The sequence below is a fragment of the Larimichthys crocea genome, chromosome IX, assembly GCF_000972845.2.
Source record: "Larimichthys crocea isolate SSNF chromosome IX, L_crocea_2.0, whole genome shotgun sequence".
Lineage (NCBI taxonomy): Eukaryota > Metazoa > Chordata > Actinopteri > Sciaenidae > Larimichthys > Larimichthys crocea.
This window is the reverse complement of record NC_040019.1, coordinates 7,341,114-7,363,144: the sequence shown is the minus strand read 5'-3', so window position 1 is coordinate 7,363,144 and position 22,031 is coordinate 7,341,114. Positions and strand designations below refer to the sequence as shown.

The following is a 22,031-nucleotide window of genomic DNA, read 5'->3' as shown; positions in this document are numbered from 1 at the left end:
TGTGACCTTCATGTTAGGTATTATTGTTTCAAATCTCTCTTTTTGTTGGTGACATACATGGTACATGGTATTTCTTAAATACTTATCCATTTGATCTGTATAATCATTAGATTTGGGTTTACAGTTGGTTGTGCTTGTTTCTGATTTAAACCGTAGCTGCAGGTGCATTTTCATAAACTTAACAAATCTTTTTTTTTTAACTCTCTCTACAGGTATTAAATAAAGTATTTATTGTTCCTCTAAAAATGGGCAAGAAGATGATAATTGTGGCTTTGGCGATGCTCATCTTGGCAGCCGTCGCCACTTTTGTGGGTGTCTTCTTTGGTGTGGGGAGAAGGACGCATTCGGGTGTGTCCTGGAAGGCAGCTGTGGCAGCAGATGCTGGGCCATGTTCAGAGGTCGGCAGGTAAGAGCTTACACACTGAATCATCTTTCAGGACACTGCTCTGCTTAAAACAGACTCATGAACATGAACATACTCATGCACAAACATACAACTTGCTCTATTTGATTTATTCTTTTCCAACACAGGGTCTTAAGATCTTAAGTGTAAAAACAAATCATCCATCCCTTCCCTCTCTTACCACAGAGACATACTGGTGAAAGGAGGGACTGCAGTAGATGCCACTATAGCTGCTTTACTGTGTGTTGGACTTATGAACGCTCACAGTATGGGCATCGGAGGAGGACTTTTTTTCACCATCTACAACGCAACAACTGGTACACCTTTACTTCTGTTGTTGACATTCCCGTTACACAACTTCCTGATCATCTAGATCCTAAATTTCCCAATTTGTGACTCATGCACAGGGCAGACTGAGACGATTGATGCAAGGGAGACGGCACCACGCAACGCATCAGAGAACATGTTTGGGAACAGTACAGATCTATCCCAGAAAGGTAATATTTAACCAGTGCTATCAGACATGGGAATAAGGGGAGGGAAACATTATCACGAAAGAGGATGACCTTGTGATAGTGACAGAAAAAAGAGAGGTTAGATTGTAGATTTTCCTGACCTGTGATTGTACAAAGTATGTGTACCAGTGCCTTAAAAAAATGTTTCTTTGTTTTCTTTCCTTTGTTGGTAGGAGGGTTATCTATTGCTGTACCAGGGGAGATTCGAGGTTACGAGATGGCACACAAACGACATGGCAAACTGCCTTGGAAAGACTTGTTCAAGCCGAGCATTGATCTTGCAGAGAATGGTTTCCCTCTGGGCAGGGCACTTGCAAAAGCTGTGTCTGGAAAAAGGAAAATCATCATCAACGACCCGGCCCTATGGTGAAAGGCCGCAACTTAAAGAGTAAAGAATGAATATTAAAACGATGTCATTACCATCTTAAATAACGTTTCCTTCCATTTCAGTGAAGTGTTTTGTGGGGAAGATGGTGACATCTTAAAAGAAAACGACACCATCAAATTCACCAAGCTTGCAGAGACTTACAGGAAAATAGCTGAAGAGGGTCCTGATGCTTTCTACCACGGGCAACTGGCTCAGAACCTTGTGACAGATATTCAGGCAGCAGGTAGTGTGTTTTTATTGTTTTGTTTGAATCTGTATGACTTAATAGGTTAAATATTGTTTATAGAAAATCTGCTTTCCTTTATTTGTCCCAGTTGTCATCAGATTAGAATATCAAGAAAGCTGAAGTTACTGTGTTGAAGTGAACAGCAAAATGATGAACAAGCCATGATGAAACAATGTTTCCACTTTTTCATGTTTTTAGTTTATTTTAACCAAACTTCTTGCTTTTTCCCTGCAGATGAAATCATTTTTCTGTACCCAAGAAGCACATTAACGTTACCTACCATTATCGCTAAAAATCATCTGCTTAAAAGACTTCAGGGCATATCACAAAATATACTAACACACTTTTCTCTCTGCACATCTAATTTCCATGTTAAGGAGGATTTGTATTTCCTTTTCTGTCCAAGTGCGCATTCACAGTTTCTGTCAATCTGTGTTCAGGCGGTATCATCACAATGGAGGATCTGAAGGATTATAAGCCTGTCTTGGATGAGAACCCTTTGAGGGTGAATGTGGGGGAGTACACCATGGCTGTTCCCAATGCCCCCGCTAGCGGCCCTGTGCTCTCACTGATATTAAACATCTTGAATGGTAAGCCTTGATGCTTTGTCCAAAAACACACTGAGTGGGAGAGAATGCTTTAATGTGTGCTGCCTTCACTTTGCCAGTCACTCTCTCTCAGAAAGGACTCCGCTGTGAGCAGCATGTTGATCTACTGTACAGTAAATCTGCTCTTAAAATAAAAACCTTGGCTGACTTAAAGTTACCAAAGACTGTCTTGAACTACTTTCCCAAACACAGATCCACATTTGTAACATAGATCTGTGTTTTACAAAAGTAGTAACTATAATAGAAAATAATTAGAATATAAAGAATATTAGTATATAAGAAGTAATGTTGACATATCCTTAGAAAAGAAACCCTCCACCTAACAGTCAATGTTGGTGTCTTTTAACCATATCTTTACCCAATCTTAACCAAATAGTGGGAAGGTTTGTTTGGTCCAGACTGAAATATCTCAACATTTAAAATATAGATTGCCACACACGTGATGCAGATTTTCATTGTTTCAAGGAGATTTAAAAGATTTGTCCATTTTAAAACAATAGCCATGAAGATCCCTCCTGATGCACTTTCATAGTGACGCTTACATTTGAAAGTGCTTTAAGAAGCTCCAGGTAAACTTTTAAATACATTTTTACTCAGGGAAAGTAATCTGGGTTTTGTCCTCCACATTATTCTGTGGTTTTATTGGCAAGAAAATGAGTGGAAACATTAATCTGACAGTGAATCTCGCATTAGGGTTATAAAGTAGCAGCCTCTCACAAAATCTTAATGAAAAACTCCTCAATCTATCCTTAAATCTATCCAGTGAAATGATGGAAATATCAGCAATATTTCTATTCATTCACATTGTTTTAAGTAATGAAAAGAAAAAAAGATGCATGTCCAAGACGTTTCTCTCGGCTATGGCATCCTAGACTTGCTCCCCATAGGATGAATAAATTATGCTGTGACTTTTCCTCCCAGCGTCAGGTCAAATTTTTAATTTGTCCAAAACACATATAAAATGATATAATCATGTTCACACACCTTATCCTGAAGTATTTCTTCCTCCTTCTTAATAAGATGAAACATGAGCAACATGTAGCATTGGATACATACACTTAGTATCAATTGTACTGCAGTAAGTAAGGAAAGGAAAAAAAAATGAGGCAACTGGAGGTGTGACATTGCCAGTTTTAATGGTTATTATCTTTCAGCGAATCTGTCTGTTTTTAACTGTAATTTTCTGTGAATCTTTTCCATGATGACGACATTTTCTACCTTGCCTCTCCGTTCTGTTATGTTAAGGGTTGTGCTTGCTTTGACCAGGAAGCTGTAATTGTTTTCTTTGCTATGAAAAGCAGAATTCTCGGTAAGGTAGTCAAGCTGGTTCTGTCTAAAGGAGATAAAATGAAATAAAATAAAATAAAAATTTACAAAACATTTCTAAACTTCATAAATTAGCATGTTGCATCTAAAGGAAAATATTATTTATTTCTTTACACTTATCACTTTTTTAAATATGTTACAGAATGTTTGCAAGAACGTACACATACAGTAATTTCCAAAATGTCAAACTTCTCTTCTAAGACAGATCAGAAAGACCTCATAAGGACATATCGGACAATGACAAACACATTTTAGGTATGAGGACTTGAATTATTGATACAGCAACACTAACAGATGGTGCCTCGGAAAGTCATAAAGCAGCAAACATCTCGAGCAATATCAGACAAGAAAGTTAAAACCACTGAGGCAACAACTCTGTTCCTCTGACTCCAAAGAGATTTTGTTTGATTGAAGTAATTAAGATCCAAAGATAATTGCTGTGTGCTTTGTTTTCAGAGTCTGAGCAGCAAAGGTCATGAACATGCCGCTAATCGTATCAGCGCTACCTTGCTCCGTCATCATTTTAGTCATATATCATTTCTGTGTGCACTGTAATCTGATTTAACTTCCTCCTATGTTGACTCTATTGCAGAAAATCCATGTCTGCACAGAGACACTGTCTCTGCTACTTTTCAGTACAGTGACACTGTCTGCCTCTGAGAATTAGATGAGAAACTTCCTTCTAAAGTAATTAATCTCTCTGAACCTTTCCTTCCCTCGGACTGGCCACCCACTCATTGCGCCCCCCTGCCTCACACACTAATCTCGCCAATTTGCCTCTAATTGGACACAGTCGAGTGGTGGAAGCTTCGTGCACATATTTCAGTGACTACCCAAAACTTTCATCTTGCTGATTTACTGTGACTCCTGTCTCTGTCCGACAGCTGAAACCCATCATCGAAGCTCTCTGGTTGCCTCAGCCTTCCTCCTGTTTCCCTCTGTGGCTGTCAGCACAGGTTAATACCCATGGTCTGGTCACAGCAGCTTTCAGACTAAATAAAAACACAGGAACTGGCTGGGTCAAGTCCATTTTAGCTGTCTCCCACCTGAACAGCCATCTGAATTAAGACAGATGAGTGAAGCAGTGGTTTAAATTGAGTTGCTGATGTTTGCTATGTTTCCTACAGGGTACAACTTCACCCCAGATAGCATGGTGGGCATGGAAAAAAAGATCCTAACGTACCATCGCATTGTGGAGGCGTTTCGTTTTGCTTATGCAAAGAGGACCTTGCTTGGAGATCGAGCGTTTCTCAACATCACAGATGTAAGCTCATGGTCTGTGCTAAAATGGTTAAAACATTTGGTTTAGTTTAGTAACCAGAGACAGCAGATGTAAGGAAGTAGCTGTAAAAATCAACTTTCAGGCCTAATGCTTTGTATTCCTTTTAGTGTGTGCGGCGTGCTATACTACTGACATTTTCAAATTTTACACATGACAGCTATAAATAAATGTTTTCACAAGTGCAAACAAGGATTAAAGAGTAACTTAACACCAGGCTGAGAAGCTCTGTTTCACTGCTGCCTCTGGTTAAAAGCGTCAAATCTGTTTCACCTTTGACGACATCCAACTTATCTGACATATGTGGCTGGAAATGTGCTCTGTTGTACCTGTAATCACACCCAGCTGTGATGTCATAGTGTCCTGGAGCAAGGTGATAAGTCAAACCGATGGACGTCAGCAAATACGTCTTCAGTGGGTGATAAGGTTAAGGAAAAATCGCAGTTTCAGTTAAATATTAATAAGAAGAAACGTGTCCTGTCTCAGGCTTCAGGTCATTGTTAACTTTTTTTAATAGTAAACCAAAATCTTTCCCTAACCTTAACCAAGTGCTGTCAGTTATGCCTCAGCTGGTAGGACTGGAAATGGAAAGGCATGGGCGGACAGTGTTGGGAAAACAGAGAAAAAACATCGTCAGTGAACATTCTGTATATGTATGCATCTACAGAATAAGGTATTTGCCAGTCGGTCATTAGTCTACAAACAAGGGATCATGTTTACCCTTAAGGTCATTGTTATCTCTTGTGTCTAGGGAGTGAGACAGCCATATCCTCTGACCTCGGTTACCATAGTAATGATCAGTAATGTAATGGTGCCTGCTTTCCGAAAAAACAAACATGCAGCTCTTCTGTACCTCAAGAAGACAAGTCAGTGAGATTTCAAAGTCTCTACAGTGATCTCAGGACATATGCTGGACCCTGTGCAACCCACTTGCACTCAGAGGATTAATAATTAACACCCTTTCCTTATTTATATAATATATAAAAAAATGTAATTTAAGTGCCATTATGTTTCTCCCAAAACACATTTGTTGTTATAAAGTTCTAGTATCTAAACAGAATTTCCAGGAAATGGGTTTAGATATACAGTACATACATGCATAGCGCAGCGCGATTAACTTTTCTTAATAGTAAAATTAGTAATTTTGTAGTGTAAACACCTAAATTATAACATATAGAATAGTTTGACAAGTCCCTTATCTTTAGAGAAATCAAACTCTGTTCGTTTATGCCATAGACATGAAAGACATGGGCTAAGCTGGGGGGCTAACTTCAGAAACACACACAGACATAATTAAGGTGACATTATGTAGCACACCACCACTGTGGTAAATATGGACAGTTGTGCATTTGTTATCATTGCATTACTTATGATCAAAACCTAGCGAGTCGACAACTTTTTTGTTTTTGTTTTAGCCAAACAAAAGCGCAATTGCAAGTGCAACAACATAAGACTATGCAGCCAGCTAATATTATAGTCCAACAACAAGAAGCCCAGCTCAGCGTCTGTTTCAGACCTCTCAGATTTATTTCTGTCTGGCGGCTTGTTGCTCGGTCACACACCGTTCTCTTCTTAGCTTCTTTTGTCAACGTACATTTCGGTCTCCTTGCCTCAGACATTATGTCCATAGAGGCTGTTGAGCCAAGAGCAAGAAGAGACGTACAGGTCACAGAGTGGGAATGACACAGGCACCATTTACCTGATTAGAAGTCAATGTAGCCTCAACATGATTTAAAGTCTGTTATGCAATGTGGGCTTTAAAAGCTTGGCTCATCTTCATTGTTTTCCTGTCCCACTTTCTCTTCCAAAGCTCATCCAGAATATCACTTCAACTCCCTTTGCCGATGGCCTCCGTGAAAAGATCACAGATGACACCACGCATCACATGAACTACTACGAGCCAGAGTTTTACCTGCCTGAAAACCACGGGACCTCACACATCTCAGTCGTAGCAGAAGATGGAAGCGCTGTGTCCGCCACCAGCACCATTAACCAATAGTACGGCCTCCTAATTGACCGAGACAAATACTCAGTGCTATGTTATATCAGTCTTGTGTTTGTAACTCTCCTGATATCTTAATAGATTATTTTGTTTTCCTGCAGTTTGGGCTCCAAAGTCATGTCAGCATCGACAGGGATACTTCTCAACAATGAGATGGACGACTTCAGCTCCCCGCTCATCACAAACGGCTTTGGAGTACCTCCTTCACCAAACAACTTCATCAGGCCAGGTTATATTGAGACCAGCACACGCAGACACTGAAAAACACATAAGGGTGCTCAAAACCAGTCAAAATGTAATGGACTGCAGATTGGCTGTTCAATAGGAGGCTGATTGAAGGTTACGCAGAAGTCAGTCTGTCATTCTTGACACTGTGCCTCATGCTTTGGATTTTTGTGCCTTCATACTAAAAATATGTACACCCTCTCTGGAAGGTTTCATCTTTTATTGTTAAACAAAAGCGAATCAAAGTAGATAGTCGACCCTTTAATGTGAAAATGAAAACAGATCTCTACAAAGGGATGAATCATCAATATAAAATACTCTTCTGTCCTTATCTAATGATCCACTATCAGACTAGGCAGAGAGGTGTTAGAGTCCAATAAAGACCTGAGGCTGGAGTAGTGTTTCACTTGACTGGATTCCTTCCAATAATTGAACAAACTGTGTGAAACAGTACAATAGAAAGGATGTTACATAAAGACATCAGACATTTAAATGCTGTGTAGTTATTAACAATATTGTATGCTGGTGAGCATTCAAACTTATCTAAACTACTGACAGTATAAAGAATGGATGTCACCTGTAGGTTTCTGAAGAGCCATTTTGAAGCTTAGAGTGTGGTGGCTCTGTTAAATATTGCAGCCGATATGATGATGATGACTGATGATGAATTTATACACCCTGTTAAGTCTCAATTCTTTAATTAAAAACATAAATTCCATGAAAGCCTTGCGAATGTATCACAGACAAAATGTCTTTGTAATACTTAATATGTGACCAAAACTTCACCAAGAAAATTAATAAATTAAACTGCGTGCTCATTGCAGCCACCATGATGCTGAACAGAGGCTTGTCTATACTTCAGTGACACCAGGACAAAGATACAATACTTCATGTTTCATGTTAAATCTACTTTGATTCAATGTTGTGAATAATGAAACATGAAAACTTCCAATAGGACGTACACTTCTTTCATTTCATTTGACTTTGTTAACATATCTACCATTACATTTTGTGAATAGGAAAAAGGCCGATGTCTTCAATGTGTCCAGCCATCCTCTTTGACAAAGACAACAAAGTTAAGATGGTGGTCGGAGGCTCGGGAGGAACAAAAATCACTACTTCTATCGCTCAGGTAAGACACAAGCCGCAGTAACCCTTTAAAGTATCATTAATAAAATATACTATCGTTAAGTAACTAGTTAGTTTTTGGCTGTTCACGTTGTTGCAGGTGATTCTGAATGTACTGTTCTTCAACTACGATCTGGAAAAAGCCGTGTCGGATCCAAGGCTCCACAACCAGCTGAGTCCCAACACCACTGTAGCAGAGCCTGACTTTGACAGAGTGAGTGTCGCAAACAGCAAACAGTACTGATGTATGTGACTAATGGCAGGGTGGTGTGGTGTGTAGGGAAGCAATCCTTCAAACCAAAGGTCCAGCTAACACTACGCCCTCAGTCATATCCAGCACCGGGGACACTGTTCATTATATTTACCTTCAGGGATGTGTATAATGCATGATGGTGAAAAATATTTCTGTGCTGGTATGGTAATAGTCTAATTTGTGGTCTGCCTAAAAATAGAGCATATCATCTTATATGTGGTTGCCTCTGATCACAAAATAAAAGCAGAAAACCAGCTGATGAAAACATTTTCTCTCTCTGCAGGCTTCACTTGCACATCATAATATAATATATTTTAAATATATTACTGAGGCTGATGAACAGAAAACCACATCTTTACACACTACATGTGGTAGAGTGAACAGAAAACCACATCTTTACACACTACATGTGGTAGAGACCCTCTGCATAGGGAGTCTATACACATACCTCCTCTCCGATTTGTTTGCTCGGTCATAAAATAATTTGCTATCGTAAAAGTAAATGTAAAAGTGATCTTCACTTTATTTCAGCTGGGTCTGAATTCTTGTTTGGAGCTGTTAGTTATGCAATATACTGTTTTCGATGGTTCATCCACATATGTTCCTGTTTACAGAACATACTGGATGGGTTGGCATCAAAGAACCACACGACAGAGTTCCTCAAATCGTCAGGAGCTGTGGTGCAAGCAGTGGTTCGTCATGATGACGGACTCCATGCTCAGTCAGATCCTCGCAAGTTTGCGTACGCTGCAGGGTACTGAGCTCATAAACACACCTCCGATTATGCAAAGAGGCTGTAGCTGTGTGGACCTTGACATGAGTTGAGAGATTAGAGACTTAATAAAGAACCAGAGACTGTGTTGGTCACCAATTGTTCTCTCAATAAGTTAGAATAACTTAACTAAGTCAGATAGCAGAACGTTGACTTATTGTTCGTCATGGAAATCCTTGAAAACCTAAAACTCTGAAAATCTGAATATTGGCTCTCATGTCCAATGTCACACTGTCATGTTATGTGATTAAGAAATGTACAAGACGTTGAGTATTTTGAAGGATTAAATTTACCATCAGTCAGGTTTTTAAAATTTTAAATTGAACCACCACAAAGGTACATTTAAATGCTGAAATCATTTCTTTCACTGAAGAAACACTGTTTTTATTTACACTGTATGTCATAAGTATTCTTACCTATTTATGAGGCATTTTTGTAAATCATTGTTTCCTGAACATTTTCTGTGCCATCCGCAGTGCATCTAACTATTAATTAAGGAAATATCCACAGAAAAAGACACAAAGCTAAGAGTCAGACTTATAAATATGAACTTCAGTCATTCAAAACTAAACATGACAAGATATTTTACCAGGTATGTTGATATGAGGTGACAGCAAACAAGCAGGAAAGAGCTGCTGTTAAAATAAAGAACTATAACAACTCAGGGACAAGCAGTCGTACTTTATACAGTAATTTCCCACAACCCAGAGTGCAATGGCCTATAATGACCCCATAACAACATTACATTACAGCTGCTGCTGCTCACTGTCACCACTGGGATTCAGGGCTCTTATTTTCTCAGCTGGGATGTAAATGTGTTACATAATTACAGAAGTGTGTAAAATGATACTGCCTTTTCACTACAGGTGATAATTCTTATGTGATAGAAACAGTGTTTTAAAAAAGTGGTGTAACATTTTCAACACTTGTTTTATTATTGTATATCACATATTTATTTAAAAATAAATGAGGGACAATCACAGTTTGAACATGAATGTTTTTACTGAACTACAGTATATTGCTAATGCTAATGTGCTAACAAAGACTGTGTCTCAAGTTGTGTACTTTCATACGTACACTTGATATTTTAAGTACTTACGTGTTTGCACAATATCAGTGGTGGTGCACTCATAATGGTGAAAAAGTGTGAACTGACGCTTCTCTGCCTCAATGGTCACTATTTTGGCTTTGTAGCAGAAGATGAAGGACCACTGGCAGCTGAGGAAGCTGGTGGAGCTGTGGTGAATACTGCAGTGTACAAATGTTGGTTGAAATATGTTTTATATTTATATTTAGGCAGTCATATGTTGCCTCTAATGCTTTGGTTACAATTCAGTGAAGAAAAAAAGTGGTAAAATGTTGCAATCAATATTTATGCTAAGTGCACAACAGCACTGAAATTGAGACAACACTACTCAGTGCACTACTCCAAGAAGTGGATACTGTACACAGTGTACTACATAGAAATGTACTGATGTAAGTATTTGAAATGAGATCAAGGCACCTGGAGACAATCAATGTCAGTACAAAAGTTTAAGGTCTGCAGAACCAACATCATCAACCAACCAAGGTTTTTATATGGGAAAAAGAAAACTACTAAACTAAACTTTACGTTTGGCTTTTAATTTGTTGTGTTTCTGATGGAGCACATTGTAATGAAACATTCATAATCACTGACTTGTAACATCCAATCATAATTAGCTGCGCAGAGTGGCAATTAACCTGATACTTGTCACTATTACTCTGCTTATACGCTCATACAAATGATGTTGTTGTGCTATATTTTTGGGTATAGATTTAATATGTATTTTGTTATTCAGCGGGGATTACTTCTCTCAGAGCAGAGCCTCTTCCATCATATCTAAATGTATATCTGTCTGCTAGAAAAGGTCAATGCTGTGTCTCCAGCTGGACTCTAGATACGTTTGCTGACTTCATTTCTAGTCATGATTAACTTTTGTTTGGTGAAACTGACAGTAGCTGACAGTAAGTGACAGAAAATGCAGAGAGAGAGAGAGAGAGAGAGAGTGGGGGATGAAATACATCAAATGTCCCCCATTCAGGTTTAACTGTAATAAGTCAACATTACATAGTATGTGTCCTAGCACTCTAGCATATCGGGATGCACCTCAAAAGTGATGTCGAAATATTCAAATATTCAGTTGCATCACCTGGTGAGGATACAATTATTTTCAAGGAGATGGCAGATGCAAAAAAACGAACAAGTCAGACTGGAATTTCCCTTTAAGGCCCAATTAGGCACAATCTCACTCTCACGTAGTTATAATGAACTTCAAAGTTATGCAACTCAGACAGGCCAATTTACACAACCTTCAGGCATGAAAAAAATCTCCAGCATCTGCGTATATCAATGCCTAGGTGGTTTTAATTCAACCCACTGCCTTGCATGGCAATATGACGGTTAGAAATGATGACGCACACAAACAGAATGACTGTATAATAACATCAAATAACTACTGTTGAGATCATTTGATTCATCAAGGGACTTTGTGACTGAAAGTGCGCTACCACAGGAAGTCAGAGCGTCATCACAGGATTAGATGATGAGCAGAGAGATGTTTTCTGCATACTGTAAAATCATTATTACTTTAAATGTCAGTTAATATCACGACACTAAAGCTGTGAACTTATCCAGATTAACTCATTTGTCATACGACAAAGACAGTGGTGCTTCACACAGATAAAACACATTTGCATGTTCTCATAACTCACATCTAGTGCCTCAAAGGAAAAACGGGAGCAGAATCCACTTAAGAAATCATTACTAATTCATAAGTCGCTCTACTGAAATGTATCTCATTACTGCTTCCTTTGCCTCACTGCTAAAGTGCTGCTCTGAAACAAAGCAAACAGGAACACATGACAAAGATTACTGCTGATCATACTAGACTAACAACAAAGGATATATGTTTAAAGAACTGTAGTTTACAGTGAAAAGCATGTTTAATTATTTGGGTTGAAAAAACAGCATCAGCTCAAGCTAAGTTCAAGAATACTCGTCTTTGTTTAGACTTTAATATGTTTTATTGGGACAACAACAATATTCACAGTTAATAGTTATAAAAAAAATGCTCATCAAAACATAGAAAATACAAAAAATATATGTCGGTGGTGTGAAAATAGATGATTTTGTTCATTGTGAATCTACAAGTTATGGTTTATGTTTTATGATGTTTTACAGCAAATCTTTAAGGTCACATGTCATTCATGGTGTGACTTTAACATGGCTCATTTACAGAATACAGTTCACATTCACTACTAAAGAGCATGACACAGCACTTGGAGGCAAATATAAACCAAAAGACCAAAATATTGTTACTGTAGTAGATTATTATTATTTTTTGGCTCATGCTGCAAAAACGGCACACTTGTGTATCACCATAAAATCAGATCTCAGCAGTAAGAGTAGCAGCCTGATGGTGTGCTTGTAGCACGACCATTTCATTCGAGTCATATGACATCAATAGTGCATGTGTGACGCCTGGCTAGCTGAAAATGCATATAAATGGAGTGGTCCCATTTATAAGTCAGTCTTTTTTTACAACTTGAGTCTTTTTTTGTAGTTTTGTCCACATATTACACATAACTAAAAGTTTTACATAACTCACCCGTTTAAATGATATTAAGGTTAACTTAAAGTTATGATAACAGTGTGGTTGCTCTGACTGACCAGTGGTGCTGTAGGTGCTGTAACAGACAGCTTCTCTGAGCACCCAGGTGTCATTCAGCCCACCTCAGGTCCACCAATGATCCACATCTTTGCTGATTTTTCAAATAGCCAGGAGGCGGCAAAGGCAGGACTGCCAATATGGCTGCGGCCAGAGCCACCACACTTGAGCTTCAAAACAGCTCTTCAGAAACCTGTGGGTGAAGTCACTGCTACAACAACAACATCCATTCTTTATACTGTCAGTGGTTGAAGCACAGAAATTAGAAAACAGAAGTCAAAATAATGCCAAAAAAATTACTACTTTCAGTTTACCTCCAAATGAAGTGGTTTAGATTACCTGATCTAACTTAATGTTTGGAAGTTTGTATTCTCTTATACTTAATCTCTATATTTATGCCAGTCTGATCATGTTACTGGAATATGTTTCCATACAGTACTTTAAAGAGTCCTCCTTGTCCTTTAAGCTTAGTAGCTTCCTGATAGTGTTGCTCATCACATAGCGCTTGAAGAAGCATGTTGCCCACATCTTGTTGTCATGTTTTGGGCACATTCATTGTTCTTAAGGCTAAAGGTTCTGTCAGTCATTAGGGCAATTTTACTGGGAAGTTGGCGCTTCTTCGTGGTCTGTATGTTCAGTATCCAGCTGACATCCCTAGCTTCCTTCTGTCCGACACGGCCACTATGCATCCATTCTCCTTTTCCACAGCATTGACTACATTGACGAAATGTAGCCAGTTCCCAACTTTGTGTCCAAGAGCTTTGAGGCCATCTTTCACAGTCTGAGGGCACATAAACACACACACACAAACAGAAATGAATACCATTTCTGTGTACTTCAGATTTCAAAATTAATCACAGGTAAATTAAATCTGACTTTGTAGAATTGCATTTTGGTAATCTCCATCAGAAAACATTAACATAAACAGAAATGTTCTTCATTAGATAGACGGTTACAGTCTAGTGAATCTGAACGTCAGTAATGGACGGTGAGGATGAATATCTCACCTCGTTAAATTTAGACTCAAAATTCAGGTTGTTCCTTGAATCGACAAACACTATAGGCTCTGTGATGGCGTCTCTCAGATTCATGCCCAGCCACAGTCGATTCATTATAGACTGCAAGAATAAAAAAGAATCATGTAAGCAAACAAATAAGCAGACAAACAAAGATACTGTATGAACAGAGTTCAATTAAGTTACCAAGGCCACTGCTGACGTGATCAAGCTTCCTCCTGATCCACCAATCACGAGGAGCCCCCCAGACTTTGACTCCAATATAACTGGAGTCATTGAGGAAGGAGGCCGTTCACCTATGACAACAATTACACTCTATATCAGACTGAAAAGACACTAAATGACTCCAATAAGTAATGTCTTTAACTAAGTTTCCTTAGACTGAAAGGCAGTGACTTTACCTGCCCTCACTCTGTCTGCTCTCCCACAGAAGTCAGACAGCTCATTGTTGAGGATGATTCCTGTTCGTGGAGAGTAAATGGCTCCTCCAAATCTACAAAACAAAGCAGTCGACTGAGTGGATAAAATATCATATCATAGTAGATCTGATCTAACATGAAGTAGATACAGAGCTCTTCTGCTTGAAGATGCTTCCTGCTCACAATTCGTTTATGGTGCTGGTGGCAGAAACAGCCAGTCCATCTTTATCCAGGACCGACACATGTGTCGTCCCAAAGCGATCAGTGGAGGGATTAATATTGTTGTAGATGTTGTCATGGGTGCCGTTTGAAGAAATCATCTCCCTGATGCGATTAATGAAGGATGGATCAATCAAATGTTCTGCACCCTGAAAGAAGAATATTGTGATGAGACTGGAGAAACAAAAGAATAACATCCACTGCTGTGGTGAGATGTAACTAGACTGTACGTCAGATTATTTTTCTTTTCCAGCAGAGATACAGGAAGTTAAGAAATTGTCTGATATAAACCATAATTTTTCCACTTGTATACACATTAAAATATGATAGATAGATTGTATGAGTTAGAAAAAATTGATTTTATGAGCTTTAGACGTGCTGGTAGGCCGATTTTGCTATTTGGACAGTGCCAGGCTAGTGGTTTCTGTGTTTCCAGTGTTTGTGGTCAGTGAAATTAGCAAATCAGTCATACCGTACCGACATGAGACATGAGAGTGGTATCAATATTTCCTAAAATGTTAAACTTTTCCTTTACCCACTCAACCTACAGTAAAAAACTTAGACCGCAAAAAGCTGAAGAGAAGTTACAGGATGTCAAACCAAAACAATGAGATGAAAGAGAGTAAAACGCTGCATAGCACTCAGGGGTAATTGGGTTATAATCAGGTGAGCTTTAACACCTGTTAACTACAGTAAGATGTGTTTTGAATGCATGAACTTGTTTTCCTTGCAATATCTTATGTCCTCATAATAATGAAAAAGATCCCGACCTTCCCGTTATTAAAGAGAGGATCACAAATGCTCTTCTTCTGTCCATTAGCGAATTTAGCTGCCTCTATGTAATGATGGTACATTTGAATCTTCTGGTAACCATCCAGGGAGCTCGCAGGCCAGGGGAACGCTGTGGAAAAAGGAGAACAACCGACTTTAAAACTCTACAATCATTTGTTCATTTACTTCTTCGCAAGTCAGAGCACTGAATAAAGACTAGACTAGAATCTAATCCGACTGATACAGGAGGTCAATTTAAGAGATTATCATGCAGTTTTTGAAACCTTTCATCAGTTGGAGAATGAAGGCAAGCAGGGCGCCCCCGGCAGGTGGTGGAGGGATGTACATCTGACTATCTCCCAGAGGAACTTTCCATGCGTCCTGCACTTGCACCTTGAAGGACTTCAGATCCACCATTTCCAACGTCCCACCTAAGAGAAAGATGTAAGTTTGTCTGTATATATTGCCCTATATTTAAAATCTACCTTTTCTTTTTTATGTGACACATGAGTATGTTTTCTGATTCTGTCTGCTCAAATATACGCCCCCAGTTTGGCTGACTTCTCTTGCAGTTGCACCAACCTGCTTCCTTTATGTCTTTGATCAAGTCTTGTCCTATCTTGCCAGTGTAGAAAGCATCTGCCCCTTGCTCAGCAATAATTTCCATGGTTTCTGCAAGTTTAGGAAACTTCAAGGTGTCCGCTTTGCCCAGGATGGTTTTGTTTTTATTGCAGAAAACTTGACTGGAAAAAAGTATACATGTAAAAGAACATGTGAGAACATATTTGAGCACAGGAATTAAAAACACTGAGAGATACTTGCACTGCATATTATCATTTAGGTCATTTGTGACCTCGCGGGCTTTCATGAAATTCATAACATATCACTTACATCTTTTGCCCTTGATCACACTTAATATTCTCAAATGCTCGGCAGGAATTTGTTTCTGCATCCGTGCCCACACTTTTGTGGAAGCTGACAAGAAACAGATGCACTCGTTCAGACTTGTCACACCACATTTAACCCGCGACTGACACCTTTTCAGCTCGCATTTGGAGAAAACTAAAACATTTCTGAAAGAAGGCGAGCACTACGTTTTTCTCTCTGGGTCAGTAAACCCAGCACCTGAAAGAACGTCATTGTGCTGTGAGAACATAACAATAATGTTCACTAATCCAAAAATGGTTCAAATATGCATGTCAACCTGGAAATCCTGAAAGTTATAGAGGCAATTGTTAACCCAGGGGTTATATAGAATTAGCATGAAATGCATTAAACCAGAGATTTACAATATAGGAGAGCCCTTTGCTCCTGGGTTTCCAACACACAGATGAGAAAAGCCTCCAGTGAGGGTCACAAACCCTTTTAGTTCATTAGCAGCGTGGTTACAAACTAAAGTCGTTTTTGCTACTCTTTTTGGATACCTTGAAAAGCTCTCAGTCAGTGCACAGTTAGTGAGATACCGTACCAAAGAGAGGACTTTTCCACATGAGGTTTCACTAATGGGTGGCCCAGGAGATTTGCCAGGTATGGTGGCATAGGGATGCCCTCCCTGGCCAGTCTAATAGTTGGCTCAAACAGCTTGGCCCAAGGCAGCTTGCCATATTGTTTGTGAACTGCCTCATAGCCTCGCAGCTCTCCGGGAACGCCGATCCACTGGGTGCCTACAGTGTGAACATATAAAACAAATGATGGGAATTGATGATGAAAACTTCAGGTGGGCTGACTTTATGTGGAATAGAAATTCAGTTTGGGGATATTATTTTGTTCAGACAAAGAAATGCAATTTAATGCTAGAAAACAACATCTTCACTCAGCAATGAGACACGATAGCCACTGAGAGCTTCCTTTGATTTGATAGCTGGTGATAGCAATCAAATTTAAGTCACTTTTATAAATACTTAAAATGTCCTTAGTGTCCTTGGTGTGTCATAACCCTTAAGTAAATGTTTATATTGTGCTTATGTAATGCAAATTAATGTATAATAGACTGTGAAAGGACATCTCAAATGCAATATATTATGTTGAAAATGAGCCAACATTTTGCTCAGTTACTGGGCTGGTATTGCAATGAATACATAAGTAAACATGACTATGAAATCTGTATTAAAAGCTGCTTTACATCGATGGACGACTCTGCCTACCTGTGCTCAGTTTGAATGTGGTGGGACAGTCATTTAACAGGTTAGATTTGAAAGACTGTGGGACAGTCTCTCTGAAGTTGTAGACTTTAACATTGCCTGCGTGGAAAGAGATGAACAATTATTTAATCAATTATCATTTTTATGTGGGAAGAAACGGAATTTAAGTCATACAAATGAACAAGAAGACCCACCTGCTTTATTTCTTATAGTGAATATAGACCCTCCTCCAATCCCCATGCTCTGAGGATTCACCACTGAGGTGCACAGAAGAGCTGCAATGGCGCCATCTACTGCTGACCCCCCCTGCTGGAGCATATTCCTGAAAGAATAATCATTTAAACTAGATTTTATATGCAAACTCTCAGTGACATTCACTGCTTATCCCATATCTGCCCAACCACAGACACACGTGCCAACATTTTTTACTAGTTGCATATAAATGGACCTTGGGGGTTCATTGTTCAGATCACTCACGTCAGTGTTCAAAGTATCAGAGTGCTGCCAAGAGGCAAGTTTAAACCGTGTGCTAATGCTTAAGTAATGTGCCAGGGAGTTTTTGGCCATAGTAGTACTTTTGTATTTTAAAAGACCTGAGGCAAATTACCTTCCTTAGAAAATACAATTTTATTTTCTTTCTTTTTTTAAAAAAAATATTGGTTATAAGTAGATGTATCCAACCTAATTATACAACAGACCATGATCACTTAGATCTGGGTTGTCTTCGTTCTAAATGAGTCTTTTCACTGAAAGGGTGGCATGGTGTCAAAAATGTTCACTCAGCAACAAAAGTGGGTAGTGTTGGGAATGTTTTGGTCAGGTCGGCTTATTTCTTTGTAATTTGAAGGGTTTAATGGGCTAAAATATAATCAGTAAAATGAGAAGGAATACAGTTGTTGATACTAGTTTATGTCTTTATGTTCTTTATCTTTTAAACCAATGATATTTTAAAAGGGGTTTGGTGTACAGAGGAACAAAAATCTGGTATAGGTTGTTTATTTTGTGTGTATTTAGTTTCTTATTAGTTACTACTATTACTTATTTATTTTCTCCATACCTCCATTGAGGAAAGTGTTATGCAGATGATTTTAGGTTTTAGTTTAAGATTAAATGACTTAGATCAAGTTGTGTTACGAGAATTCAGAGAAGAACCCTTAAATAAAGAGGAATGGATTCAAAATATCAAAGTTTAAGTTGAATTTAATATTTTTGTACAAGAAGGAGCGTTTAACAGTGCAACACACAAGAGGGTAATAGAGAAAAGGCTCCCTGAGGAGCACTATCAATAGGTTCTTATACATGTTCAAAAATGGGCTGTCTCGGACACCTCCACAATGATAGAGATAATGTCATAACATTCCTTTAGTTGGTTTACTGGTCAGTAATGAGCACTATGTTTTATATCCACATGGTACTCCCCTAGCCTGTCTCTCTTGTCCTTGTACTACTAATTTATAATTGCCTCTCCCTACCAGCCTCAGTAAATCAGACATACAAAGATCAGGACAGACACACACTATCTGTATGAGTTAAGACATCTGCACCCCAGTATAATCCTAATTTTGATAACAAGTTGAATGCAGGTTGATGCAACAGTTTGGTCCAACAACAGGAGTTGTGTTGATTCTATCAGGAAGCTTTTGTCCGTACATAATGAAAAGAAAACATGCTAGAAGTTGTAATTGTGATTAATCAGTATTTTCATGTAGGTTAATCATTATTGTAGTGTTTCTTGTTCTTTACTGACTAATAGATGAATAATTAAGTGGATGAAATTCAAAGATTTTTCTTGAGTTGCCCCTACAGGAAGAATCTACAGGATTGGTTCAGTGGTCGAAGAAATCAAAGGGTCTTCCCCTCATCAGATGGAGCTTATTCATTGTCTCTGATGTGAACTGGGAAATGACCCTCTGTCAAATCTTGGCACAGGACGAAAAAACTACTCTGAACACAAAAGCCGGATGAGCTACATGAACATTCCAGTCCTAAAAAACGGCACCTTTTGTGTATTTTATGTATCATGATAGATTGATTGAGTTCACACATTGTGACATTGAACAAGTAACTGCTATCAAAGAGTTCATAAGAAAAAAGAGCCAAGGCTATTCAGAAACATTAACATCAGTGACATACACATCCAACAAGATAGTCTGGAAATAAAGAAACAAGAGGTGAGAAGAATCAGTGCCCATGTGCACATCTTTCTGCAGGTATTATCTCTGTTGTTCAAACAGATCCTGTCAAATCTCTTAAACTGCTTAACTATTATCTGAGACACAGGAGCAGGGACGTGTAGTCTGATATGACTAAAGAAACACGTGATAGACATGTGTATGTCTAATAAGACATTAATTAACATCCTAATATATTTGAAGGTTTTACCTGTCAAGCAAACATCAGGTCAAATTCTGCACTGACTTTTCACATCTTTTTGGAGAAAGTCTCATAAAAATCGACTTACCTGCCGATATCAGAACAAAGTTGCGAGTCTGCAGAGACAGCCGCATGCTTGAAGCTGCCGCTGGGACATCCTCTGTCCATAAGTAAGGCGATGCAAGCACAGACGACACCGACAGCGCAAATTAAACCAGCCAAAATTAGGCAGCACACCAGCCAGGGTTTAAGCTTATATTTAGCCATTGCACTGTCTGTGGAGGAAATTTTCTATGGAGGAAACTTTCTGTGGAGCAAACTTTGCGTTGAAGGAACTGTTGCTGCTGCTGCTGCCGCTCAGTGAGCACACACGATCAATGAGCACTGCTCCTGTTAAGCGAAATGCGGAGCCAAGAGACGAGTCCTTATGACTGCACTGTTAATCTGCCCACCCGTGGAAATAACCGTGATGTCACCGGCATTGCCAATTTTCATAGGACGTAATGTCTGATGTGAGTACAACTCACTAAGCATAATTTAATGCATAAAATAAAGATGTATTATGACTTCATATGAATCTGTAGCCCATCAGAGAGGCTGAGTAAATACATGAGTATCCAATTAAGTGTTACTCATATCCGGTTAATTTACTCACATGAAGATTTCTTTATAAATTTCAATCTTGCGCAACATTTAAAAAGTTTATTCCCGTCTTGAGTTTCTCTTCCATTTCCCACTATTCCGATCCACAGTACCAGGAAACACAGCCTGCTCCCGGCTGTACCCTTACAATGGATGTGACCTTTGTGTCAGTGACCCAGAGGAGACATGACTGAGACCAGACACTGAAGTCTTCCAGGGACCACACCAGACTGTGCCTATAATCTGTATTTGTATTTAAAACACAGTAATATGAAGCAATTCTACACAAAACTTTTTTTAGACTTACAATAGACATTTTTCACAGCAGCCATTTTGACTTGAAATACTAATTAAGGTTCCCTAATTAAGGTTTAACTTATGTTTACTGTTTCATATGTGAAAATGTTTATTGTGAGTCTGCTAAGGAAAAAGTAACGAACCACCTTCTCCGAATGAAGAAGTCATGATTGACTTGAGAACTCATTAGGAGATATTATTGAATCATCAGCTGTTCAAGGTCTCCACAGTCTCATGCAGGAGGTGAGAGGAGCTGTTCATGATGGATCAGCTTTGCTAACATCCTCCTCTCCCCCACTTCCTCTGTGGAGTCTAGGGGCAGTGCAGGGCAGGGTTGACCCTCTTGACCAGTATGTTAGGTCTTTTCCTGTCTTCTCCAAGAGATGATTGAAACAAGAATGTATTTAGTAACAACCCTTCACTATTGCTTCATGATTATGACAAGTAGATGACTTTATACCCCACAAAAGTATTATTATTTACAATATGGATCTCAAATACTTTCAGGAAATGGTATTTTCCAATGATGTTGCACAATACAATGTTTTGTTATCAAACAAAAGCTTCAAAATGAAACTGAAACGCCAGCCAGTATCATTTCCCATCATGGCCCTTACTCTTTCCAACTCGAAACAACTTCCATCTTCACTTTCTCACATCACTAAATAATTAAAACTAATCAATCTGGACTTAAGTTGCAGTCAAGGAGCTCTTCTAGTGGATAAAATGTCCCCATCTCCTCCTCAAATAATCTTGTAAAGTAAAATAGGATAGAATTTTTAATAGCAGAATGTTTTCTTTGTATTTTTTAAGGATTTAAGATCTACAAAACCTAGATTAATCCTGCATGCAAAGGGTCTGGAACCTATCCCAGCTGACTTTGGACACAAGGCGATGATAAACTCTTCCAGCTTTCCTCTATCCTCTTTCTCTGGAAGGCCCACAATCTCAATGTTTTGTTTTGTTTTATTGTTGTATTGATAGCGGCTCTCGGTCTGCTTCGTGGTCGAATGTAACTTCCTCCTTTCCTCCCGGCCAGAGAGTTTTGTGGGGGCTCTCGAATTTGTCTTGTCGTCTTGTGCTTGTTAATAGCCCTTATGATGTCGCCTGACATCTCATTCAACCTGCCTTTGGTGACAACAGGTGCTTCATTGTTGGAGCTGTGTATAGCTAACCCGGAAGTCGGGTATTTCGGGTTTTCCCAACTCATAAAATAACGGGTTGGTATTTCGGGTAGACATTGTCTGATAATCATCAGCTAGTTGCATATGATCACATGCGGTTAGCTTGTCAAGGGAATGTACAATACAATGTGATATGTCTGAATGTTCTGGTATAG

The 22,031-nt window shown here is 38.9% G+C and overlaps 2 protein-coding genes across 2 annotated transcripts; one reads left to right on the top strand and one right to left on the bottom strand.

Moving 5' to 3' along the window:
- Positions 1 to 217: 217 nt before the first annotated feature.
- On the top strand, positions 218 to 10,111 carry ggt1b (gamma-glutamyltransferase 1b). The gene is made up of 12 exons (XM_027282001.1): positions 218 to 406; positions 590 to 720; positions 811 to 900; positions 1,092 to 1,284; positions 1,369 to 1,529; positions 1,973 to 2,122; positions 4,594 to 4,730; positions 6,556 to 6,743; positions 6,849 to 6,976; positions 7,992 to 8,104; positions 8,201 to 8,314; positions 8,968 to 10,111. The coding sequence occupies exons 1-12, from the start codon at positions 246 to 248 to the stop codon at positions 9,112 to 9,114; spliced, it is 1,713 nt and encodes a 570-aa protein (XP_027137802.1). The 5' UTR covers positions 218 to 245; the 3' UTR covers positions 9,115 to 10,111.
- Positions 10,112 to 12,147: 2,036 nt separating this feature from the next.
- ggt5b (gamma-glutamyltransferase 5b) lies at positions 12,148 to 20,272 on the bottom strand. The gene is made up of 12 exons (XM_010746112.3): positions 19,842 to 20,272; positions 17,575 to 17,702; positions 17,384 to 17,479; positions 16,708 to 16,903; positions 15,822 to 15,982; positions 15,524 to 15,670; positions 15,239 to 15,369; positions 14,433 to 14,617; positions 14,232 to 14,323; positions 14,017 to 14,126; positions 13,822 to 13,932; positions 12,148 to 13,595 (listed from the first exon to the last, which is right to left on the bottom strand). Exons 1-12 carry the CDS (start codon positions 20,018 to 20,020, stop codon positions 13,449 to 13,451), a joined length of 1,683 nt encoding a protein of 560 aa, XP_010744414.2. The 5' UTR covers positions 20,021 to 20,272; the 3' UTR covers positions 12,148 to 13,448.
- Between the last annotated feature and the right edge of the window lie 1,759 nt (positions 20,273 to 22,031).